This window comes from Dryobates pubescens, chromosome Z (assembly GCF_014839835.1).
Source record: "Dryobates pubescens isolate bDryPub1 chromosome Z, bDryPub1.pri, whole genome shotgun sequence".
NCBI lineage: Eukaryota > Metazoa > Chordata > Aves > Piciformes > Picidae > Dryobates > Dryobates pubescens.
The window spans coordinates 107724458-107749806 of NC_071657.1; the positions used below are offsets into that span (position 1 = coordinate 107724458).

Here is a 25349-nt window from a genome sequence, read left to right on the forward strand (position 1 = left end):
CGGCAGTTAGGCTCAGGCCGCGGGTTCAGGCACGGCTTGCCGCCGGCCTAGCCAGCCTCGCCGTGGATGCCGGCACCATCGCAGAGAGGCTGTATGGAGCAGGAAGAGGGGCGAGAGGATCGGAGAGGAGGCTGGACGCCGACGGGCCTCTTATCCCGCCGCACGCTGCCGCCGCCCCGGAAGTGCTCGCCGGGCGCCTCCATGCGCCGGCTCCTGGCAACCGGCGAGGTGAGGCGAGTGGGGCCCGGTGCCCAGGACCGAGGCTCACTCCGGCCCGCCGCTCGCCGCCACCATGCTGCGGAGCGCGCAGGAAGGGCAGGTCACGGCCGTCACCAGGGCGCTGTCGGCCGGTAGGTACCGCTGGCCTCTCGGGCTGGGGCGGAGGCGGGAGGAGGAGTAGCTCGGCCGTGGGCCTGTAGTCGGTACCGAGCCACCAAGTCGGGGAGGGGACCGGTGGGCTGTTGTCGGGATCTTCCGCCGCTACCCGTGCTGCCGGGACGCAGGGCAACCCTGTGCCGCTGATGTCAGGACCGGGGCTTCCCGTGGCTTGAGCGAGTGCGTGTGCCCGGGATAAAATAAAAGAAGAACAAACATCCCCCAGGCACCTGCTTAGGCATTAGAGTTGAAAAATCTTATGTTTGTCAAGAGCTTTCCTGTTTACTTTACTTTAATTCTGCTCTCTTCGCGTGTTGCATCTGCCTCAATGTTCATTTCAAGTCGGTGTGTGGAGCAACAAGTCTGCTCTCGCTGCCAGAGGGAGGGGCCTGTAACAGGGGGAGCGGCAAGGCAGAGAAGAGCGATCCCAATATAATGTTGCTGCTGCCGCTGTCGCCCCGTGTTACCGAAACAAAGAAGATGTTAAATATCGTTTCACATGTGCCTTCCTCTAACGGGAAAGTACCTTTCGAGACTGGAGAACACAGTGAAGTGTTTGGAAGCTCTAGTCTGCTGAGCATGTGTTTTGGTTCTTGCACTGCCTAAAGCAGTCTCGTGGTTTTTAGAGCGAACTAGAAAACGACAGTATGTCCAGCCTTGTATGGTACAGTACTCTGTGGGCTTTGATGGGGTTTAATGTAAAAGAGAAAAAAAAGAAGTAAACTACAAAAGGTGAAGTTGCTTTTATGTTTTTGCTTATAGCATCAATACTCTGTCAAGTGGAACCTGTGGGAAGATGGTTTGAAGCATTTGTTAAGAGGAGAAACATAAATGTTTCTGCCTCTTTCCAGGAGCTAGAAGATGAGAAGGAGCTTTCTGAAGAGTCAGGGGATGAAGAATTGCAGCTTGAAGAATTTCCTATGTTAAAAACCCTTGATCCAAAGGACTGGAAGGTATTTAGTTGATATAGATTAATGATGATTATTTGTGCGGGAATTGTCCCATCAAAATTATTTGCCATTCCCAGCTGCTAAAGATGCTCTTCATCCTCTCCCACCTGCATCTGAATTGGCTTGTGTCCATTAGCATGATACCTGGGTTTGTATTTTTCACACGTGACTGACCAGGGGAATTCAAGCATGTCAGGATAAGACCTGAACAGCTGTTTCTCACTTTACTACCTGTAAGCAGTCAAAATATTTTCTCCCTGTTACCACCTCCCTTACTTTGGAATTGCATTAGCACTCTTAATATTTATAGACAGCAATTCAGTTTTCCAATAATTAAATTTTCTTGGGATTCAATGCTTCAATCCAATGTAGGTTAAGCTACTTGACTTTCTGTAGCAGTGGCTCAGACTATTGATGTTCCTTTATTCAGTAATTACAATCTTTACAGCATTGTTCTCTTTCTAATATTGAGGAAGCAATTCTACCTCTTGCTTTTCAAAGATGGGAAGGAAAGGTTTTTCTGCATGTGCTGTGGCTTTTTAGGTTGCATTTATCAGTGTTTATTAGGCGTCTATCTTTTTCCCCCTCAGAATCAAGACCATTATGCAGTTCTTGGGCTAGGAAATATACGATACAGGGCTACTCAGAAACAAATCAAAGCAGCTCGTAAGTACTCTTCCTGCATAAGCACCTTTTCTACATGAAAACACATGCGTGTCACAGACAGGCTTTTTACTTCTAAAGAGAGGTCTAAAAATGCCTGTTCTCTGATGTGTGTTGCTGATCAGCCTTCTAAGTTAATATCGCAGCTCCAAAATCCACAGGCTTAAAGCTGGGGAATTAAAAAACACATGTCAGTTTTCTTGCCTGTTTGGCTTTTTTTATTGTGAACACATGTGAGACTAAAACACTGTATGTCTGAGTTTTTGAGCCTGCAGTCAGGCTCAGGGAAAGGCAGAGAGAAGACAACAGAAGTAGCCAGATGGAACAGAGCAGTAGCTCTTGGATTCTCAGGTGTTCAAGTAACTAAAAGTTACTTAGGCCACTGAGAAGCCTGGGTTTGCTCCTTCAGTCACTTTACCGTGTGAAAGCTGTAGAGTTCCTGTGGCTGGACCTGTGGGTTATTACCAAGCCATTAAATATGTAGTTCTGTGAGGTTAAGTTTCCTTGATGTTTAGAGAAGTAAATAATAAAACACAACAGTGTTTACCAGTTGGCACAGGAAACTGTTGCCTCAGGTGCACATTCCTTAGCAGTGGAATATGTGCTAGAATAGAGAGTACAGCACCTTTTCTGGTGATGACAAGTGGTCTCCCTGATCTTGCTGACCAGCAGCTGGGGGCATCTCTCTTCAGGATCTGAACAGCATTCAGTTACAACCTGGTGCTGTAGAGATGTGAGTCCTTCTCACCAGCATATACTGTGCTTTCCTGTTTTTAACAAGGATTCTGATTTGTTTCTCTAAAGGCAGGTCATTGTAACTACTCACATGATACCTTCTCTCTGCTATACTCTAGTGAGCTAAGAAGGTACAGGTGATGTTGTGTGCTAGCAAGGCTAGAGCTTCTGGCAAAGAAGTGCCTTTAAACACTAAGGCAACCCTGAGAGTAACTTCAGTGACACTCTGCATGTGCTACTGATATGTTAGCATTTAGGGCCTAAGCAGAGTGAGAACATGACCACAGTCATGGGTGTGAGTGTCATCCATGGGTGGATGCTGTGCCCTTCTCAGGCTCATGGCTATAGTTCACTTGCTGAATTTTGTCTTGAACTGTGTTCAGAACTTGAGTACACAAAATACACTTGAGAACACAATTTTTAACTACTTTGTCATTGGGGATAACAACTAAAATAGCATTAATTTTCTTTATTTCATCAGGAGGGTTGCATAGGAAATTGTACAATCTTGTACAGTTAAGATCCTGAAACTGCATCATGCTTTTGAAGCTAATTGCACACTTAGAGTTACTGAAGCACTTTGCTGTGCATAATATTAGAGTAAGTCCCAGAGAATGATGAGGGTGGAATAGTTTCTGAATTGTGATTATTTTGTGTCCCAGCAAAGAGGAAATTATTTTAATTATGATACTAGTGTTAAAGAAAAATCATTAATCTCTGTTTTCTTCCAGATTGTGTTGGGGTTTGGAGGTTTGGGTGGTTTTGTTGTGCTTTTCGTGTTCTGTTTAAGAATCTAATTAGAGAAATATGAATTTGCATTCTTGTATTACTTTGTGAGAAATAAACTGTTGATGATGAAGCATTTCTAAACATAATGCATCTATGTGCTAGATAAATCCATGGTTTTGAAACATCATCCAGACAAGAGAAAAGCTGCAGGAGAACAGATAGGAGAAGGTGATAATGATTATTTTACATGCATAACTAAAGGTAAGCAATTATTAGATACTCTCACAATCTACTTGATAATCTGAACCATCTGTAGTGCACTATTAGTCCTTTAAAGAGTTGTCAGTTACTGAAAAGCCAGCAAAGTTCTTTTCCATTTTTGAAACCTGCCTCAATAGCTCAAGGTCACCAATATAACTCCCCCCCAGGCAGACGTATGAGAATGCAGCTGGTAGGTGTTTGTCTGCCATGGCACTTGGTTACAGAATGGTAGTACTTGCAACAGCCAGCTTATGCAAGCAGCCACCTAGGATCAGTTGTCCTGCTCTGAAGTGATGCCTGAAGACACCATCAGCAGCTGAAGAATCTGCATTCTAGTTTCTCAGCCAGCAGAGTATCTGTTGATTCAGTTTGGCTGCTTTTTTTGTGCAGAGGGTTCATACTCTTTCTGAGTGTCCTGGTTTTGGCTGGGTTAATTTTCCCCTAGCAGGTGGTACAGTGTGATGATAATGCTGATAACACCCTGATGTTCTGACTCTGCTGGTACTGAGCAGCACTTACACTCATTCAAGGACTTCGCAGCTTCTCACACTGCTCTGCTAGGGAGGAGGCTGGGGGCTTAGAAGAAGCTGGGAAGGGACACATCCAGAAGAGCTGTCTCAAGCTGACCAGAGGCATATTAAACATATATATATATATATATATCCATCTATATATATATACACACACACTATAACTGCCTGTGTGGCGTTATGCTGAACACCAAAACTGTGGGACTTGGTGGCAGGGGCGACTGCTTGCTGTGAGTCATTGGTCAGTGGATGGTAAGCAACTGCATTGTGTATCACTTCTATATTTTCTTAGCATAATTTCCCCCTCCTTTCCTGTCTTATTAAACTGCTTTAATCTCAACCCAAGAGGTTTACCTTTCTCTGACTCCCTTCACCCACCCATTGAAGGAAGCAGAGGAGGGAAGTGAGTGAACAGCTGTGTGGTTTTTGAGCTGCCTGGACACTGAATCTCAGAAGAGCTCCATCACCAGCTGCAGAACTTCTGATGAATGGCTCCTGTTCTTGCCAGTTCTAGCACCACACTAGCTCAAGAGACTGCTTTTATTCCCTGCTTGTCTTAGAGACTGCTTTATCAATTTATATGCAGGGATCTGGTGTAGGATAAAAGCCTGAAGACACCATCACCAAACTTCCAGTATCTGTGCCAAATGTACAATTATCAAAGTACTTTAAATATAACCCAGTTTGTGATGCTGTAATGGTTAAATGTGTTGGTTTTCATAAACATCCTCCTACTTAGCTGAACAGGAATGGACAGCAATACTATGTGGCATCAGTACAATAAATACAAAACTGTACAGAACAACAGAGCAAACACAGATCTGAGAACACTGTTTTGAACATGTAGTAATGTAACATTCCCACCTTCTCAGGAAGCCTCACTTCATTGCCATGCCTTCTGTCTGCTGACTGTTTTTCAGCTTATGAAATACTGTCTGATCCTGTGAAACGACGAGCATTCAACAGCATAGATCCTACTTTTGATAACTCTGTACCTTCCAAAAGTGAAGCAAAAGAAAACTTCTTTGAAGTTTTTTCACCAGTTTTTGAAAGAAATGCCAGGTGAGCTATGTCAGCCTGCTTGGGCTGTTGCTGGAGAATCAGCCTTTGCAGACTTCAGTGGCATTGTGTTTGAAATCGATCCTGGGTGTGAATTTTAAGGGCTACTGGCAGATGCATGAAGTTGGTAGGAATGTAATGCAAATAAAATAGAGCATTCTCTATTATTTAATTTTATGCTAATCTGAACTGTCACACTGGTGCCATTGTGCTTGACCCATGAGACTTAAAAAAGTGAAGTTTGTTCTCAGCTCTGTTACTTACTGTCCTTTTTGTACTGCACACTGAGTACACCCAGTGTGTGTGTGTGCTACTGACTGAAAATTCCTTCTTTGGGATTTCCTTGTGAAGGTGGGACAAGAGCTGTGTTCACCAGAGAGGGTAAATATAACAGTATTTGGTGGTTCTCCCATAAGGTGTGTGACTTTTTCTGCATTTGACTCACGCTTGTCGAATAACTTTGTGTCAAGGCTGTCACAACAGGCCTTTATTTTACCTTTCACAGGTATGAACAAAGTGTTTCGTTGTGAGACACGTTAGCACGCATTCTGAACTATGTTGATTATTTGAAGTGGATCTACTGAATTTTTTTGTGAAGTATTCCAGAGATTCAGACCTGGATGTGTGGTTGTAAGCTAGGTTGTTCCCTTCTCTGCTTGGAAATGGATGCTATGCCAGGGAGTAACAAATTCTAGAATGGAAGGTGTCCTTTGTAGAGTTAAAATGGAATGGGGGCAGAGCATGCATCATTCCCTCACACTCCATTACAATATGTGGCAAACTTTCTACAGCCTACCACAGAGCCAAGTTCTTCACAGAGCACCTTTTGGCCCTTCTCTGCAAGCTGCTCTACCAGGACAATGTGTGTGGAGAACTGAGTAGCTGCAAAGATAGTCTGAGCTCATCAGATCTCCTTGTAGGCATGCAGACTCAGGCAGCAGTTTGCTTTTCTGGGAGAGCTTCCCAGAAATGCCAATCTGGAGGATATTTAGAAGGAACTCTCATTTTATTCTTCTTTCCTGGTGCCCCTCTGTGGTGGTGGGAGGGAGCCTCTGATTGGTGTTTTGATTTTGTGCTTACCACATGCTGTGCTGTGAGATGAGGGTATCTGCATTGTCTCATCAATATATCCTTTTCTTTTCAGGTGGTCAAATAAGAAAAATGTTCCTAAGCTTGGGGACATGAACTCCTCCTTTGAAGAGGTGGATGCCTTCTATTCATTTTGGTAAGTCAGCTGCTACCTCAGCTTCATGCATAGCATTCAAGAGGGCTTGCAGACTTTTTTGGTAGGTTGTTTGCTGTGGCCTGTCCTGACTCAGTAACATCACAAAATGACCCCACAGCTGTTTGGTGCCTGCCACAAACTCAGCTAGCTTTCTCCTGGCTGGTGTATCCGTACTCTAAACTCAAGAGTAGCTTCTGGCAGTTCTCTGACCACAAAGGCTGTAAACAAGTGGTGCTCATACTTCCACTAAAATCAGAAGAGTGAGTGAGATCTGCTAGGTATTTAAGGTCTCCTAGTTAAGGGAGCTCTGTCTAATCCAATAAAGTCAGTAGAGATTATTGTTTGACTTCAGATGCTTATACAAGGTTTAAATTAATTTCTCTCTCAGCTCCACAGGCTGCACTGTAGCTCCACTGCCTATAATGAGAGCTTAGACCATTGCATTATAGGCATTTAGAGCAGTCCTAAAACACCCTGTCCTGCAGTGCAGATGAATGTAAATCATTACTGTCAGTAGCAGTTTGTGTTTTGACTTTGTACAATGGAGTCACCATAGGTGCAGTCCCATCATCACTGATGTATTACACATTGTAAATAACAGTACAGCTTCCTGTTAACACCCAGCAGGAGAAAAGAAAGATTATTTACAATAGTGATGCTATTTCCTTCTTTTTTTCTTTCTTTTTTTTTAAAATTCACTTCTTTTTAATATATTTATTTACTTTAGGTATAATTTTGATTCTTGGAGAGAGTTTTCCTATTTAGATGAAGAGGAAAAAGAGAAAGCAGAATGGTATGTAAGTAAAAAGAAATGTGCCAAGAGACTGAGACTGAAACAGCAAGAGTTTCAACTGTTTATGATGTCTATGTCAGGAAGAAAGGTAGCCTAAACTAGACTGAATTCCACTCTCCCACCTTAGTAGTGAGGCATGGACTGCCTGTGGGCTGCTCTTTGTCTTACCTGTGTAACTGAAATAGTTCTTGCTTGCATCACAGAGGGGTTTCTCAGGTGCTTTGAAAGGTGAGTTTAAGTTCAGGCTTGCAATTCCAGCAAGTCCCAAACACAGGTTGACCCTGGAGCTAGAACAGAGAGGATGAGTAGGCAGGTACCATTGCTTTCTCCAGCTCTTCACTAAACTGTTGAAACAAAGTGATACTGTCTAGAATTTAGAGAGATTCGTTCCGATGGCTTGATGTTAATGAAAATTGTGGATCCGTTGGCGTGGTGACAGTCACTGAGTTACTCAGATCATGTTGGTATTGGAAAATACATTCTATTTGTATCTTTCCTACAGCACTACACCTAGAACGTTTAAGGTAGAGCACCAGATCATTTAGTCCAGCACATACTTCACAGGGCACAGCCGTTCACTGAGTCATCCTTATATCACAGGCATTGTATGGACCTCTTCCTCCAATCTGAATGTATATCAATTTCATAGCTGGATTCAGTGCTTACTATGCTCTGTGGCTAAAACTTGTGCCATTTCTAGGCCTGTGTCTTAAGCATCAGTTCCTCTTCTGCTATGCCTTTTCCTGCTAATTGATTTTTTTGAGCCTCTCTGGACCCAGTGTTGTCTCTCCTGTGAAGATTCTGTGAAAGCACTGTACTCAGTTCTGTATGCTGGTATTTTTGATTAGTGGCACAGATTAATCTCTGTGTGGCTTACTGGAAGGCTCTTGAATTACTTGCTTAGCTCTTTGTGGTTATTCTTGCCATTAGTCTCCTTTCTAAAAGCTGTCTAGACAAATGGTGTGTACTATGCAGAACAGCAGAGTTACCCCTCAGCTTCTGCTCAGATGGGTGTGATTCTTGTCACTCCTCCTTGCCAAAGGTGATGTTGACATTTTCAACTTTCAGTCTGCACACAGTACGCTCCTACTCTGTTACAGGGATTTTCTTTGTGCTGGGGGGTATTTTTCTGTGTTTGGTTGTGTGGCTGGGGATGCAGACCTCCACTGAAAATGCGCCTCTGTGCTGACAGCACTGACAAACATTTTCAGAGTTAGCCAGTTTTGATCTGTTTGACCTGAGCTGTGTGGCAATGGATTGACTCTGCAGGATTGTACCCCAGTGTCACAGTACTTCATACAAAGTGTTGTTTCTGTGCAGGTGGGTTACGTGGCATCGCAGAATCATGACCTGCATTGTTACATGATTCCATTGCTGCCCTTTAGCTAAACTGTACAGCAGCATCTCTGTCATTTTGCTTGGGTTTAATGTTAGGTCAACAGGTGGATTGCATTTGGAAACTCAAGTCCATGATCTCTCCCTGCAGTGGTAGATAAGCAGCTTGTTTTATCAGGTTGATGTCATTGTGTGAATGTTCAGCACCATGACATGAGCTTAGGGCCTGCAACTTCTTGAAGTCTGTTTTTGAGGTATTCAGAGAAGCACATCTGTGTGGAGAAACATTTCTTTCAAGTTTGTTGAATTTCTGTAGGGTATGAGCACTGAAGTAACTCTGCTCTCCTTTTTCAGTCGAGATGAAAGGAGGTGGATTGAAAAGCAGAACAGAGCTGCCAGAGCATTGAGAAAAAAGGAAGAAATGAACAGAATTAGGACACTTGTTGGTGAGTATGCAAACTGCTGGCTTTTAAAGAGAGATTCATTAGCTAACAGTGGAAAGTTCCTGGTTTTCTTCTGGACATGATGCATCCTCTCTTCCACCAGACAATGCATACAGCTGTGATCCCAGGATAAAGAAATTCAAGGAGGAAGAAAAGGCAAAGAAAGAAGCAGAGAAGAAAGCAAAGGTAGAAGCAAAACGGAAAGAACAGGAGGCGAAAGAAAAAGTAAGTGAATACTTTATTTGGGTTGAGATAACCTGCTGCAGCTTCTTGGGTGTATCAAAAAGTGCTGTTAGAGTTCTGTTGGGGCTCAGAGATACGTTGTCTTTGATCCCTTTGCCACAGGCAATGCAAGATTTGTCACTCTTTTAGGAATGAGATGAAAACAGAGCATGAGTCTGAAACACGGAATGCTCTGAGTTCTGATTTTGCATGTACTCCTCTGTTCCCTTCTCTGCCTTGCTGTCCTTCATCATAATGTGGGTACAGCTGCTTGCCTTGTGTTTATGGTTGATGGGCATGAAACATTTGGAGGTTATATAACAGCCCTGATTAATGTTACCAGTTTGGAAAAGACAGCTCTGGCAACAGGTACCAGGAATGAAACAGAACTTAAGGTGCTAAAAAGCAACCAAATGAAGCAGGAGCAAATGCCACTGCCTTTTCCCAAACGTAACTCTTGGGGCAGGCATAGGAAATTTCATACAGAAGTCAGGATTTATAAACTTCTCATAGTGAGTATTTGAATGTTCCACCTCCTCCCTCAGAACTTCTGACAAACCAAACTGCAAGCAAACCCCACCAAACCCAGGAGCAGCACAGTGTAATATTCAGTGGCTGAGTAACCCCAGAACGGAGCCACTCTGCTGAGGGGGTTTTGTTTAATTATTTTTTTGTTTTTCCTTCTGATTGCAGCAGCGGCAAGCAGAGTTAGAAGCAGCACGGTTAGCAAAAGAAAAGGAAGAAGAAGAAGTTAGGCAACAAGCATTGGTAGCAAAAAAGGAAAAAGAGATACAGAAAAAAGCTATCAAGAAAGAAAGGCAAAAGCTGAGAACAACATGCAAGGTATTTAAATATGATTATAGTGAAATGGAGGTTAGATCAGTGAAATCACTGCTTGGTCAGGCCTGAGCATGTGCTTACTGGTGCCTGTGGCTGGGTATGGGAAGTGGGTTCACTAAAAAGCAGAAGACTAAAACACAGGCTTAATTTGTTTGAGTTATGGGTGCAACTGACCAAACAGGTCCAGAGAAGGCAGTGGCTGAAGAATGCCTTTGTCTGAAGGGACAGGGCAACAAAGTTCAAGAACTTTGCAGAACATGTATTTCTGCTTCCAGAACTGGAATTACTTTTCTGATAATGAGGCAGATTGTGTTAAGATGATGGAGGAGGTGGAAAAGCTTTGTGACCGTCTTGAGCTAGCAAGGTAAGCCCTACTGCTACTGCTTCTGCTCCTTTTGACCCCCCTCTTCCTGCCGGCTCTCCGTTGTAACTCAGTAATTTGTTTTTAGTCTGCAATGCTTGAATGAAGCACTTACATCCACCACAAAGGAAGGAGGAAAGGCGGCTGTAGTAAAACAGGTAATTATGATGAGTGTCAAATCAAGATACTAGTAACCTGAGTGGTGAAACCCACAGCACCAAATCCAAGTCAGATCCAACACAGCTGCTGTGGAACCCTGCCTGTGAAACACAAAGGCCTGAGGTTCAGAGTCCCAAGGCAAACTTAGCTCAGCTTTGGTTTACACAGTGCAGTTCATGGCTAGTGAAATAATTAGGGCCAGCTGAGGAAAAAGATATATTTTTAATTAATAAAGAACATAAAATCTACCCTTTGTACAGCACACACAGGAATTTAGTGTTGCCCAACACTGAGTAGGGATTACCCAGAGGGGAAGGAGGGGCAGCCTTAACCTATTTGGTTATGCAAGGACAAAAGGACTTAAGTGCTGAGGCTGTAGCCAGTGGAAGGGCAGAGGGTTGGATACCAAAGTATGGGAAAAGCAAGATGGTTGAGATCCAAGATTTACAAAAATGAGCAAGGATCTGCCTGAATTTGCCATCGGGGAAAAGCCATTTAGACAGACATGGCTGAGCCCACATCCTGCAGAATAAAGAATAAAGTGTTTTCCCTCATCTTCTCTGGTCACAGCTATGAACTTCCTTCCTTAGTGGGGAAGGTGGTCAGGGTCAGGTTTACTCCTCAGACAAGACTCAAATCCCTTGTGTTCCACTAGGGACTGAATCCATCTCCAGGAGAGCATTCCAAACAGTCATCTTTCAGTGCCTGTTAAAACTTCCACTTTGAATTAATAACAAATATCTACTAAATAACTTGCCTCTGGGCAGGAGGATTTTACAATGAGACAGTGAGAAACCTATTGTAGGTGTCCTGCCAACAGGTATAAGTGCATAGATTTGGTTTTCCACTATTACCAGGGCTGGACTGGGCACACTCAGAAGCAGATACATAAAGATCTTTCACAGCAGTCTCAAGCTGTGATTACAGTTCACAAAGATGGGCAATGGATAACTTAACTTCTGCTAAATTGCTTGCTAACAAACAACACATGGCCATCCAACCCTGAGTAAGCACTTACTAACTAAAAGCTGGGTTGTTGCAGTTAATGCTAACTTAACACAATCATAGTAACTGAGAATTTCTGGCCTAACCAGGCTCAGGTAGCTGCTAGGCTGGAAAGTCTGGGAATCAGCATGGAAGTTTAACTGCCTTCACTAATGATACTTTTGTGGATCTGTCTTGTAAAGTGTTAGCCTGAACACCAGATTCAGAAGGTTTGCCTTAACCCTGGGAGTGTCCATTTAATTTCCTAGGCAACTTGTGATTGATTCCTGCTGTAGCTCCCAATCTGGGATGGCCGTGTTTATGCATGGGATGGAGAACAGTAAGAGTGGAGCAGATAAGCTCCTTCATTTCCTTATGCATAACATACAGAACAGAAACACGGCAAAGTTCAAGGCTGAAGGCAGTCCCAGAGAGGGGTTATGTCACTGCACAATGTGTACATCAATAATGTTTGTTTGCAACCCTTCAGATAGAAGAAATAAATGAACAAATAAGGCGAGAGAAGGAAGAGGCAGAAGCTCGAATGCGCCAAGCATCGAAGAGTTCAGAAAAATCAACCAGTGGTGGTGGAGGGGGAAGCAAAAACTGGCCAGAAGATGATTTGCAGTTGTTAATTAAAGCTGTGAACCTCTTCCCAGCAGGGACCAACTCAAGGTACTTCAGGTTTGGTGTTAAAAGCCCTGCTAAAGATTTGTAGTTAAATAATAGACATCATACAACTTACTTTAAGCCCACCTTAAGGATGATGTCAGCATGAGGACTCCATCCTGTTTCTTGACTCTTCAGCAGCCTGTGGTTTATCTTCTCTTAGTGTGATGATCTGTGTCAGTGGAGTTAGTTCTGGCCCTGTATCTTACTTCCCCTCAGCCTGGGCCTCTACCTACCAATCAAGACTGTGCTGAGGTGCATATTTGCACAGGGCTTGCTACAGGATAGGCTCCAGAGAACAAAACCACAACAGGGACCATGATGCAGATGGGTAGGAATACCAGTGCGAGAGCTACTTCCAGGAATTCCAGCATGAATGTGAGGCTGGTTCCTGCTCAACATAGTAGGAGGAAACCAGCTAGAGAGATGAGTTAAGTCCCAGAGTCTCAGGTCTCTGTAGCGGAGAGGTGGGGGAAAAGAAAAGTGCTGGGCTCACTGGCACTCAGCTTGCTAATAAGCATCAAGAACAGGAGCATGTCTGAAATCCTTCTCTTTCCCAGGAGTAAAATACCATCTTCCACTGGAGGTGTTAGATCTGTGAATCCTTGTTGCAGGATTTGAATACTTGCATGTAAAAAACAAGCTGTCATACTCTGTGATGGTGATGCCAGTTCCTGGCACTGCAGCTCAGCAGTCAGGAGCACTGAGAGCAGACCCAGCTCTCAGCTTGCTTCCTGCACAGGTGTAAATATTCCCTTCATTTTCTAACAATGTACTAGGAATAATTTTGGGGCTGGGGCAGTTCCAGATATCTCATTTTGAAGCCTCTTTACCTGATGTTTAGGTATTTTTTCTGGAGGCAGGTGAAACAGGGTTAGTAACTTCTCAGCTTTTCAGTGCAGTCTGCAGCATTTAATGTCTGAGGTGTTCATCAAGAGCTGCACAGAATGCTGAGGAGAAGCCTGCACTTGACACACCTACATTCTACGCCATCCTTTCTCTGTATCAGGTGCCACATTCATCCAGGCTGACTGAATTCTTATGGGACACTTCTGCACTTGGTGACTTGAAACCATTCCAGAATAGTTGCCACAAGAGTTTGTATTTAAGTGTGATTAAACTTAAATTAGGTAATGTGCTGGTTACCCTTTCCATTCTTGCTTTAGGTGGGAAGTTATTGCCAATTACATGAACTTGCACTCTACTACTGGAATAAAACGGACAGCAAAAGATGTCATCAATAAAGCAAAGAGTCTCCAAAAGCTTGGTACCTCTATTACCTTACTTTTGCAATAATATGGACTGTATGCTTGAATTCCTTTGACCAGCATTGTGTTTGTTAGGAGAAAATCCTCTATCTATCCCCAAAAGAAATGAGTTCAGGAGCATTTATTCATGGGCTCTTTACTTTCAGCCTAATGGCTGTTGTGTGAGTCATCACCTCTGGAATTCTCTTCATCTAACTTGATACTTGCATGTCTAGGCCACAGGTGTTGTCTGAGCCTAAAGGAGCTCAGACAAATGGGCCTCTGAGAGAGCTCTCTGTAAAGGCAGGCATCTGGAATAAATGAAATTAAGGAAGCTATAGATATACTTTAAAAAGATTGAGTACCAGGAGTAAGTCACCTAAATTTATGTGATTCATCTCTTCTTGTGGTAAATGGAACCTGGAGAGCTCTGGAATAAGCTCTCAAGGAAAATCAACATGTTCTAATATAGAGAAAACCACAGTTTTTAAGAAGCTTCTCTATTCCAAACTGCAGATCTGCACAGTATGTTTCCCACTGTCCCTAACCTCTGACATGCTCAATACCCTGGGTAATGTCTGAGTTTTATGCCACATCCCTTACTCAGGAGAATAATCCCTCTGAAGTTGCAGATTCAGGCTTAAGTTTCTCCATATAAAGTATCCATCTGAGAAGTAAAAAGCAGGACAGGGGTTGGAGAGCTGACTCTTGGTTTATCAAACCCAAAAACATTTTCTAACTACCAACCTCTTAACCATTGTTTTAAAGGGAAAAGGAATCGGGGTGGGTTGTTTATTGCAAACTAATAATGGCATCTGGCTTTGATTTTGTGCAATAATGAGTCTGTTCAATGTCTGTTGCTCACAGACCCTCACCAAAAGGATGACATCAACAAGAAAGCCTTTGACAAATTCAAAAAGGAACATGGTGTGGTGCCTCAGATGGACAGCGCTGCCCCCTCAGAAAGGTTTGAAGGTAAAAGTTTGCTTATGAACAAACTGAGTAGCTTACAAACTCGTGTAGCACTTGCAGTGATTCAGGCTCTGTTACTGAATTGTTTTATGGGGTTTTGCTACACAGGATGTGGCTTCACAGGACAGCTGCAGTGAGCTAACACCCAGCTGACAAGAGATGTTACCTTCTCTGGGCTCTACGTAAAGATCCCATGGGTCATTTGTCCAGTTAGTTTCAGGTGGTTTTGTTTTCTTTTGGGTTTTCAGTAGTGAGAAGCCCTTAGGTCAGACTTCAGTATCCCAGAACTGCAAGTACTTTATATCAATTGCAGTAATTTCTACAGTATCTTCATAGGTTTATGTCAAAGTTCTTATTAAATAGTTCATTTTTGCTTCTTACTGACCATTTTTGCATTTAAAAAATAGGATCACCTTTAGATTCATCTCCTTGGACTACAGAAGAACAAAAGCTTTTAGAACAAGCACTGAAGACTTACCCAGTAAATACTCCTGAAAGATGGGAGAAAATAGCAGCAGCTGTTCCGGGACGGTCAAAAAAAGACTGCATGAAGCGATACAAGGTAAGGCACTGCCTCCCCTCCTCCAGGCTTGGACTTAGCCCAGGTCCTTTAGAATCTTTTGCTTTCCTTACCAAGATAGTACCTAACAACAGCAAGCTAGCACAAGAGGGAGCCATGTGGAAAAAGGGTTTGGTTTTGTTGAGGTTTTTTTGGTAACTCAGCCCCAGCAGAGTCAGAAGGACTAAGTTTTCCTCAGTGAAAGTAGTGGCTCTGGAAGCTGGGAAAGAAATTCTCATGAAATCTGTCTTACACTCTGACAGCAAGTCCTTGTAGAGGGTAAAGTCCTGTCCCTGGCCTCTTATAGGGGAAGCAGATGAGCACTGGCCTTCCATTAGTGTATTCATTTGAAACATCAGTTGTTCTGAGATCTTAAGCTGGTGAGAGCTAGAGTGTTTCAGGTGAATGTATGTAGGGTTCAAAACCAGAGCACTGTTAACAAGTTCCACCAAAAAAAGACAAGTATCTTTCTTTTTTTTTTTTTAACCCCTACCTCTCTAGGAACTCGTTGAAATGGTCAAGGCAAAGAAAGCAGCTCAAGAGCAAGTGCTGAATGCTACTAAAGCCAAGAAATGACTCTTCTGACAATCTTTGTTTTATAATAAAAATGCAAATACCGTACATGTTTCCATTCCTTCCTTAATTACACAGACACAGGGGCCTGGCTGCTTTTTCAGCTTTAATCTTCTTAAAGCCTTTGAGTTGTAGAAATGCACTTAAAGAGGGCTGTAGGCGCCAGCGTTTGGGGTCTTAAAGCTCAGCCACACTGCACATCCTCGTCCATCACTACTCACAGAGTCAATGCATGCCACTGCAGATTTTGGTGTATTCTGGCAGCTGTTCAATTGGACCTAGAAGTTAAAGATAGTTGGCCATCACACAGGCTAAACTGATGCTTCTTGGTGTGGAGGGGTAATGGGAAACTTAGACAACATACCCACGGCAGCAACTGCAGGATGCTTATCGCAGACGTACTTTGTGCACACTTCTCTAATAGTCTGGGCATCAATAGCCTAAAAGGGGTAAAGAGAGACCTTTGTTACCAGTGCTAAAGGACTAGAAGCCAGTGATCCAATGCTGTACGACCAAGGGAAGAGGCAACAAAAGTGTTTCCAACACCGATTGCCAGCTAACTGCTGCATTGTTACTCCTCTCATCAGAGCCCAATTTAAAAGCTGCAATGTGAGTGCCACTTACTTCAATTCTTGCCTCCAGTTCTGGAATGGGGATCCGGCGCTTGTAACACAGCATTTGTCTTCCAATGTCTTCACAGATTGGTGTGGACCCTAATACAAGGGAAAACGTGATTCAGCTCCCAGCATACAACTCCACTAAGAATAAAACCCCCTTGTAATTCTCACCATCCAGTTGTAGCAGCATGTTTGTCTTGAGAAGGTTTTTTGCTCGAGCTACTTCATTTTCAGTAACACTTGTGCAAAGTCTTGCCCTAGAAGACAGTTAAAATGCAAAGTTATTAAATAATGTGCCTGTGGTGCATACACTTCAGCACACCTACCAGGTATATCTTTTCTATAGACACGGCTGGCAAAGGAGTTTGGGATGGAAAAAGCCACAGGATGGAGAGCAGCAGCGTAAGAGCAGGGTGCTTTGGAAGCACACCATCTAGCCCAGAGCAAGTTATCCCCCTTAGAACAGCTGTATTGCATTGCATTACATGAATCTTTTGAGCCAAGGGTAGCCCATACTTGTGATCTCAAGAACAGATGTTGCTAAGCTAGTAGGAACCAAACAATTAGAGATAATTAGCCTGGAAGCCAATCTGTTCAGCCCTGGTGAGATAATCACCACACTGCCTAAGGAACATTTCACTAGGGCAAGGGGCATGCATTAGATACCTTAATATATTACTATCAACAGGAATGGTTCCCATCTTCTCTTCTGCTAAGCTGCAGCAAACACAGCTAGAATAAAGCCATTTTTCTCCAGGAACTGTACACAAACCTCATAGAACAATGGTACTGAGGAAAAAATTATCTCGGTGATTAAAGAAATCTCAGTATCAAGTTTTCTTTCACCTTCAACCACTTTAAATCAGTGCTCTTAAAATATGTCTCTAATTGCATCTGCAGTTCAAGCACTACAGCAGCACCTAGAGACATCTTTTCAATTCACATTTAAGCCTTTGATGAATTAACATTGCTTAGAATCCTAGGTTTCAAGACAGCATACCTCATGTGGGATTGTTTCCCCGTGTACTCACTAGAACTCCATGTAACCACCATGTGGTCCGGCATGGGAGACAGCTACTGGAGAGTGGAGAGTTGCTAATGGCTTTTGTAGGTGATGGTACATTCATGATTCTCATTCATTAACACTCTTCTAGCTGTCAAATATGCAGTTCACAGGCACTCTATACTGACTTAGCAGTGCTCTAAAAGGTCTGACAGAGTTTCCTAACTCCTGCCACTTGCAAGTCAAACACTGACTGCTGTATTTCCCTGTGTAAGGATGGCTGTCTTTTACCTATAGTTGGCAGTCATTCTTCCAGGGCAAGAAAAGAAAAACCTAATCCTTACACGCTTTACTCCACACAAAGGAGCTGTAAACTGGCTGCTGGAACTCTGCACTCAGTAACAAAGTTTAGAACTTGATGCATTTGTTTTTTCCAGGCAAGCCTAAGTAGAGAAACAGAAATGTCCTCTTCAAATTCACAGATTCAGAGAGTGTACTGGGCTGGAAGGCACCCTCCCAGGTCATCTTGTCCAACTCCCTGCAGTCAGCAGGGACACCTCCAACTTGATCAAGCTGCACAGGGCCACATCAAATCTGATCTTGAATATGTGCAGGGATGGGGCCTCAACCACCAGCAACCTGTTCCAGTATTTCATCACCCTTACTGTGCAGAACTCCCTCCTGATGTCCAACCTAAATCTTCCCTGTTCCAGTTTCAAACCATTGCCCCTCATCCTATCACCACAGGTCCTTCTAAATAGTCCTCCCCAGCCTTCCTGTAGGTCCCCTTCAAGTACTGAAATGTAGCTCTAAGGTCACCCTGGAACCTTCACTTCTCCAGGCTCCACAGCCCAAACTGTCTCAGCCTGCCCCTCCACGGAAAACAACCTTTTTAGAGAAAGGTGTCAGCTTACCATTCCCTCTGAACAAAGTGCACCATGTCCTGTATGGTGGATGGCTCACAGACCATATAGAGTCCCCACAGTCCTGTGTCAGTGTAGCAGGTGTTGAAGGACTGGAAACTGTGGCACAGGTTACCTTGGCAGGCAACCTGAGCAAGCTTACTGGATAGATTCTGCTGAGGCAAAAGAACAATACATTAGTTTAGGAAGAATTCTGGAAGCCTACTAGGCACCTCCATCGTCTCCTGTTTTCATTCCAACAATAAAAACACACAGCAGTATCACAGGCTCCAGCAGAAGTTATGAGGTTAATTACCATCTCTTCATCTTAACAGCTTCTTCCCTTGCATGTAACCTCACATTTCCAAGTTACCAGCCTAGATAGAAGCCAAAATCATAAAGCTACTCAGGTTCAAGAAAGGGACAGTTACCAATCCCCACAGCCTCTGATAGCATAAGGGTATAAAACATCCTACTTCCCATAAGGGCTGGCAGACCTCAAGTCATCTCTTGAAATGGTTTAGAACCACTTCCTAAGATCTTCCTAGCTCTTGGGCAACAAATTCTCTCACAATTCAAAAAAAAGGACCTTCAGAAACAGCCATCAAGTAGCAGTAGCACCACCAGAGAGGTTTGAGTGGGTCTGTATTGGCAGTACCCAAGTCAGAGAGCTCTCAGCAGTCTGATGAGGAGCAGGAAAGTGCTGGCAGCTAGACTTACCACACCTCCTCCAAAGGAGCGATCCCAGTTCCCTATCAGAGTGTTTGCCACCATGAGTGGGATGGTATCTGGGTGTGACCAGCCAGCTGCTTCCACAGCTATGGCAATGTGTGCCAAGGGCATCTTGTCGTCTCTGACCCGGATCTGTGGGAACACAGGAGAGCAACTGCACTTCAGCCTCCACAACGTAATGTAGACAGGAGACAGACTTTTCCATCATGTCTGGATTATAAAACATGCACCCAGAGAACCGAAAGTTAAAGCCTATGAAGCTTTATTTCACGTGGCCCTTCCCTGTGGTGACTTCAGAGCAGCTCACCAACAGCAAGCCCAGGGCCACATACACAGAGAAGGCCTTACAAGCCATTTTACAAGAAGCAGCAGCAAGAAAAGCTGCTCACTTTTCAAAATCCAAATAGAGCTGAGAGTAGAACACAGATGCCTCAGTTCTCTGCCATACCCTTTAAATTAGGGATTCCCAACCAGTGAAAATGCTCCGACATCCTAGGTAAGAGGATAAATGCAAAGTAGCAACAGGGGTAAGGGAGGTATTCCTCGAGGAACTGATGAAGCAGAAAAAGCAGCAGCAGTAAGGCTTGTCCAAGAAAGGTTTGAAAGTACTGCTTGGGAAAGCAGCTACTCCACGGCCCTCTCCAGGGGCAAGAAGCCTTTCAATCTGCTGAGTCTGTGGCCGAGAAACTCTCTTCAGCAGAAAGCACATCAGTTATGCTCACAGGGGATATAAGGGCCAGCTCAAAAAGCCACCTGACAGCTTACCTCACTACCAGTGAAGGTACAAGGTGGCAGGGGTGGCAGTCCTCCTTCTGGAGCAGATGGCAAGTTACCAAAGTGGCACTTTGCGAGGTCAAGTAGCTCATCATGAGAGACTCCTGAACAAAAATATTTCACAGACTTTGTAATCTTATTCTGTAAACAGTTAACTTAAATTGCTGTCCAATTTAAACTCGACCAAGCAGTAATTTATTGTTCCCCCACTCTAATTCCTCACCCCTCTCTTGTAAGAGTAAGATCATCATGATCAGCCTCCTTAATTGTCTTCAATAGTCTTCTATTAGTACTACACCAAATCAAGCTGTTTGCTCTCAGTTTCAGGCCTTGATGTTCTTTCTCTTTCTCTCTGCTTTCTTTTCTACTGCCCTTTTCACACTGAACCCCTTCTAGGCACTTCTTTTCCTGCCCTCATGGAAGAATGACCTTGTCTTTCAATTCATTTCTAGTTACTGGTTGAAGACAGTTTGGGGAATATTACTGAGGAGAAAAGGGAACAAAAGTTCAAAGGGCATGAAGGCACAAAACACAGAGGGCTAACAATGAATTTCCAGGACCTACTGAACAATGGGTCATTCATCATGTAGTTCCCAGACATTTAAAAGACCATGCCTTTAAGCAGTTTCACATGACCCAGGGTGAACACCTCATACTAACCTCCAGCAGCAGCCAGGACCATTCTGGGTCCTTTGTAGTGTGTTGTTATGTATTCCACCAAGTCACTTCGGTTTATGGATCTAAAAACAGTCAAGGAAACATCACTGCTGTGTCAACAAAGTCTATTAGAGTAAAAAGATAAATGTATAGAACAAAGCAATATCAAAATAATTTTAAGTTCTGACAATGCACAGAGGCTGATTTCCTAAAAAGTAAATAGGAACTTGATGCATTTGCTTTTTAAGGCTCTTCTAGCTTCCCTGAGGAGTCAGAATTCCAGCTCAGTGTGATCTCACACCAATCTGAAAACAGCAGCTTTAGCAGTCTTCTAGTCTGCACTGCTATGAACACCTGCTGAAAGAGCTGTATTTATGATAATGGCCAATACCCAACTGGTGCCAAAAAGGACCATTGCCAATGTGCATTCCAAAGATGCATTTCTAACAAACAGGAGAAAAAGATGGCAAACAATGAAGACATGCAGCAGACATTTGAAGTTTACACACTGTTTGGTGCCTGCATACAGGCAAACTAAGGCAATAATGGAGTTCTTGTTACAGTCATACCCAGTGCAATTTCATTTATCTTCCAGGGTAACAGTGACAACTGACACTCTTCCCTGCATCTTCAGTTCAGTCTTTTCAAGGTAAAAAAGTTATCACACAATGAATGACAGCCACAAACTGGACATACTTTATGTTTTCAGTGGGTCCCAAAATTGTCCGTCCTAGGGCTGTCTTCTGATAGGCTGTGGCATGAAGGTAATCAAAAACAACTTCCTGCAAATTGGTCTCAACTTCTTGCATTTCTCGAAGTATAACTCCTCGCTCGCGCTCAATCTCTGCTTCTCCCAGGGTACTGTTCTGAATTATGTCAGCGAGAATTTCCACAGCTAATTGAAAACAGAGATGGGAATAGAAAGTGTATTTCAGACTGCCAGAAAAATCTGGGTCTGAAAGTGAAACCCACTCCAAAGACCAAGTGATCCAAAATCTGCTATTAAAATTTGCAAGGGGACAAAAGAAAGGGAAAAGGCCAAAAAGTATTTTTGTTAGGGAATCTAAAGACAAAAGGGTATCAAATATCAGCTTCCCTTCTAGCACGCTCCTTTCCACACCTGCATTCTCACATTCCTGTGATATTCAGGAAAGGACTTTTTGCCTGGCAAGGAAGGAACTGTTAACAATGCACATGCATGATTCAGTGTTGCCCCATCAAGAGCTGGGCAAGCATTTAATTCTCTGCTGCTTTTCTTACGAATGAAAGCAGTTACCTCTTGGTAAATCTTTTGAAAATGCCTTGGCATAATAGACAGTTTGTTCTCTGGATGTGTATGCATTCAGATGGGCTCCCATGTTCTCAATTTCTAGTTCAAGGTCTAACTGAGACCTCTTCTTTGTTCCCTGAAATAAAACAGCAAGAAAAATCAAACTAGACCTTTTAATTCACCTACTTCATTACTACTCATCTGGAAAATTCAAGGTCAAGAGGAAGGAAGTCTTCTGGAAAGGCAATAGGCATACCAATCTCTCTGAGCTTCAACTGGATGTAAATCTTACTGTGCTACCAAATGAAAATTAAAAGCTGGCAAAAGGGGGGCTGGGCATCTTCTAACACTACTACAAGAAGTTAAAAGTGGCCTGTGTTACTCATCTATAGTTGTGTATCAGCTACACAGAACTAAGACTTCAGTTTCATTTTCTAATGGGAACCAAAGTCTAAGTTGTCCAGGTTGGGTTTTTCCCTGCTTTCTCCTTGATTTGGAAAATTTAGTTCTACAATTCTGACAAAGTTCTTATCATTGATCTTTAAAGATATATAATTTAAAAATCCATTGTAAACTTTCACATCAACACTCATACTGACCTTGAAAGCCATATGCTCAAGGAAGTGAGCAGTTCCATTGTTCTTCTCATTTTCATACCTGCTTCCAGCATCAATCCAAAGTCCAACCTCATTGAAAAAAACAAAAGTAATTTTACCAGCTAACAAGGCAGAGTTGCCAGTATTGTGTGCTAACTAGACCCAGATTTCCCAGTCCTACTTTTAAAAGGCTTTTTCCTTAAACAAAGCAAGTTTTTGAGAAAAAAAGAAAATTTTGATCCTCTCAAACAACCTAATGACAAACAATTCACAAAAGACTTAAAACTTAAGATAGGAAACAGAAATCTTAAGAAAATTTGTTAACAAACACTGAAAGAACACAATTTAGTTCCACAAGGAAATGAACACACACGAAGAGTCACAAAAATCCCTTCCCTTTACAAGTTACATACTGTGCATGTTGAGAGTCCAGAGTCTTCAGAAGCTACCTGCAAGCCATTTTCCAGGGGACTCACTCTCGTTTCTGGAACATTTAAGATTACTTCTGTTGCTGCTTTGGAAGCTCTGAGCCTACCTGTTCCAATATGCACACACTGTAAGGAAAAAACATCAGTCACACCCAGATTGTTAAATTACATCCTAGGGTGCTCTTCTGGAAAGTGTATTCTTGACTTTAAACAGCAAGTTTGTGGATCTTTTTTTAGAGCATGCATTTAAAAAAAGAAAAATATCAAGCAAGGTTTATTCACCACTACTTCACATCAGGGATAGATTAGCTTGACTCAGCAGGAAAAACATGAAGTTAACTAAACCATAGAAGACTGTATGTGCCCCCCTCCAGCAAGATGACCTGACAGAAAAGTACATTAATACCATCAGCCAGACACTCTGACAGTCACACTTGTTTCCCATTTCTGCCAGCAAGTGCCTGCAGGACCTTGAATATATCCTTTAACAGCTGGAATTCTTTTGGGTACCTCCCACCTAAAGTGAAGTGAGATATAGTCCAAGGGCCTATGTCCAGGACTGCAAGTTATAGCTCAGAACAGGGGCAGATATTGAAATCATCACCTTTTATACAATCATCTGGCAATTAAAGCACATTAAACCAGAATGAGGTAGAAAAGGCAGGAAAATGGAGTTTAAAATTATTTATTGCACTTTTTCAGTGTCGACAAATCTTAGTATGCACCTCAAATGTGTACTTGAAGCAATACGCTATTTCCTCACCACATGACTGCCCTAAACATGAGAGTACAAATTCCAGCTCTCACCCACTCTCATCCTAGAATATCAACAGGCTATATCTCTCAAAATTTGCTTATCTTAGGATCACAGGACAATTCAAGTTTGAAGTGACCTTGGGAGGTTTCCAGTCAAACCTTCTGCTCCAAGCAAGATCAGTCTGGTAAGACTAGTTTGCTCAGAGCTTTTGTCAAGTGAAAATCTATGATGATGGTGAGAAGTTGTGTGGCCTCTCTGGGCTGCCTGCCCCATGGCCTGATTGCCTTATAGGAAAAAAATGGTTTCTATATATCCCTTTTTTTCCTCTCATTTCTACTTAAGTGCATTGCCTCTCATTCTGCCACCATGCCCCACTATGAAAAGCCTGGCTGTGTCTTCCTGACAACCTTCTCCTAAGTATTAGCTGTGTCTTCTCTAGACTGAGCAAGACCCAAACTCAGGGCACATGCTCCAACCCACAGCCATCTCAGCTGAACACATATTCCAGGTCACTGATGTCCTCCTTACATTAAGAAACTCAAAACTCACTGCCATTACTCTAACCACCTGCCAAGTGCAAATTAATCCATTCCTTTGATCATCTGTGTTCCCATTTGCTCGGCCCAGGCTGCTGACAGCCTGCTCTGCTGACAGATGCTCTGTGGCTGTCTTGTACCCCAAGGCCTCTTCCACAGAGCTACTCTCCCGCTGGTCAGCTGCCAGCATGGGCCATTGCAAGGTACCATTTTCATTGCTAGTCTACGTTACAGAAAAGGACAAAATTGTGTTTGAAAATAAAATCTTCCTCTTCTGTTTTCAGAAAGAAAAGCTGAGGCTTCAAACTGCGAGGACAGGGAAAATGACAGAAGTGGAGAGCTAAAGGTTCACATCTTCAGGCAGCCTCCATTTAGCCATAAGAAAAGGAGGGTTTACACTTTCTCGGAGCTCTCCTGGGGTGGGCACAGCAAGCCCTATACCGAGCTAGTGGCTGCTGCTGCGCCTCGCTAAGGCATGGCTCTAAGCCAGTGCTGCACCGTTCCCTCTCGCAGACTCCAAGCCAACCCCGACTCCTCGGTACCACGGCGAACAGTGAAAGGTAACAGCGGACCCAGGGAGTAAACGCTACTGCCCGGGTCACTCGGGCTTGTCGCCAGAGAACAACGTCCAGCCGAGGGGTGACGCCGCCTGCCCCTCAGCCTGACAGAGCCTACAACTCCCGCCATGCACCGCAGCACGGGGCCCGTCCAGCACCAGCATAGCGACTACAACTCCCAGCGCGCATCGCGCCTCCCGGCCTCCAATACCCCCGCCCCCATTGCAGCAGCCTCAGCACTCGCGTAGGAAGCCGCCGGGGCACTGGGGCTTTCCGCAACTCCCTCCCGTTTCCCGCTCGGCCGCCTACCCGGTCCCCCAAGTCGGGCGCCCGCACACGCCGAGTACACCAAGGCAGGAAAAGCCGCCGAGCCGCTAACCGAGCTGTAGACGCAGCCATCTTGATGAGAGGGTCGGAGAGCCGGCAGCGGCGTCCCGGCGGGCAGTGCGCAGGCGCGGAGGCAGCTCCGCCCTGCCGCGACGGCCTGTCAAATTGAAGGCCGCCCTGGCCGTGGCTCCGCTGCCCTCTGGCCGTGATTGGGGACATGGTGTGTACGTTTCCAACCCTCGCGGCTCCTCCCAGAAGGGGACTGACCCTTTGGTGAGGAAGTGTCAGCGCCACGGCCTCCAGCGAGGCTGTGGCGTGTCTCCAGCAGTGGGAGTGAAGCCCGGTGCCTGACTGCAGCTATGTGAAGTTGGTACTCCTCACAAAGGCCCTGTAGCTCTTGTAATGCGTACTTTCACTGGGATACTCCCAAACTATTTCAGACCTCGCTAATTACAAACTGCAGAGGAGGCCTAAGTTAATCACCCTACTCCACAGAACAGTGCAGTTAA

At 43.9% G+C, this 25349-nt stretch overlaps 2 protein-coding genes across 4 annotated transcripts; one reads left to right on the plus strand and one right to left on the minus strand.

Annotated features, from left to right (window-relative positions):
* Window positions 1-179: 179 nt before the first annotated feature.
* DNAJC2 (DnaJ heat shock protein family (Hsp40) member C2) lies at window positions 180-15725 on the plus strand. Of its 2 annotated transcripts, none has more exons than XM_009902259.2 (17): window positions 180-350; window positions 1138-1328; window positions 1916-1991; window positions 3615-3713; window positions 5164-5305; window positions 6447-6527; window positions 7255-7320; window positions 9010-9101; window positions 9202-9323; window positions 10014-10163; window positions 10436-10524; window positions 10610-10679; window positions 12155-12339; window positions 13500-13600; window positions 14448-14555; window positions 14960-15114; window positions 15613-15725. In XM_009902259.2, exons 1-17 carry the CDS (start codon window positions 293-295, stop codon window positions 15685-15687), a joined length of 1860 nt encoding a protein of 619 aa, XP_009900561.1. In that variant the 5' UTR covers window positions 180-292; the 3' UTR covers window positions 15688-15725. The 2 variants fall into 2 exon arrangements, with proteins under 2 accessions (XP_009900561.1, XP_054035036.1); XM_054179061.1 differs by having other exon boundaries at window positions 189-350; window positions 1227-1328.
* A 121-nt stretch (window positions 15726-15846) lies between these two features.
* PMPCB (peptidase, mitochondrial processing subunit beta) lies at window positions 15847-24944 on the minus strand. Of its 2 annotated transcripts, none has more exons than XM_054179063.1 (13): window positions 24823-24944; window positions 22649-22789; window positions 22239-22325; window positions 21646-21775; window positions 21066-21264; window positions 20373-20452; window positions 19704-19816; window positions 18927-19070; window positions 18219-18379; window positions 16473-16558; window positions 16309-16397; window positions 16049-16124; window positions 15847-15962 (listed from the first exon to the last, which is right to left on the minus strand). In XM_054179063.1, exons 1-13 carry the CDS (start codon window positions 24910-24912, stop codon window positions 15910-15912), a joined length of 1449 nt encoding a protein of 482 aa, XP_054035038.1. In that variant the 5' UTR covers window positions 24913-24944; the 3' UTR covers window positions 15847-15909. The 2 variants fall into 2 exon arrangements, with proteins under 2 accessions (XP_054035038.1, XP_054035037.1); XM_054179062.1 differs by having other exon boundaries at window positions 18219-18382.
* Window positions 24945-25349: the final 405 nt, after the last annotated feature.

Bases quoted from the DNA above. Each gene is read 5' to 3' on its own strand.
- DNAJC2 (XM_009902259.2), top strand. From the start codon at position 293: ATGCTGCGGAGCGCGCAGGAAGGGCAGGTCACGGCCGTCACCAGGGCG. The intron at 351-1,137 runs GTAGGTACCGCT...TTTTGCTTATAG, and splicing joins CACCAGGGCGCTGTCGGCCG to CATCAATACTCTGTCAAGTG. The intron at 10,525-10,609 runs GTAAGCCCTACT...ATTTGTTTTTAG, and splicing joins GACCGTCTTGAGCTAGCAAG to TCTGCAATGCTTGAATGAAG.
- PMPCB (XM_054179062.1), bottom strand. From the start codon at position 24,912: ATGGCTGCGTCTACAGCTCGGTTAGCGGCTCGGCGGCTTTTCCTGCCT. The intron at 21,265-21,645 runs GTAACTGCTTTC...GTTTTCAATTAG, and splicing joins TTCAAAAGATTTACCAAGAG to CTGTGGAAATTCTCGCTGAC. The intron at 15,963-16,048 runs GTATGTTGTCTA...TTTAACTTCTAG, and splicing joins TCCTGCAGTTGCTGCCGTGG to GTCCAATTGAACAGCTGCCA.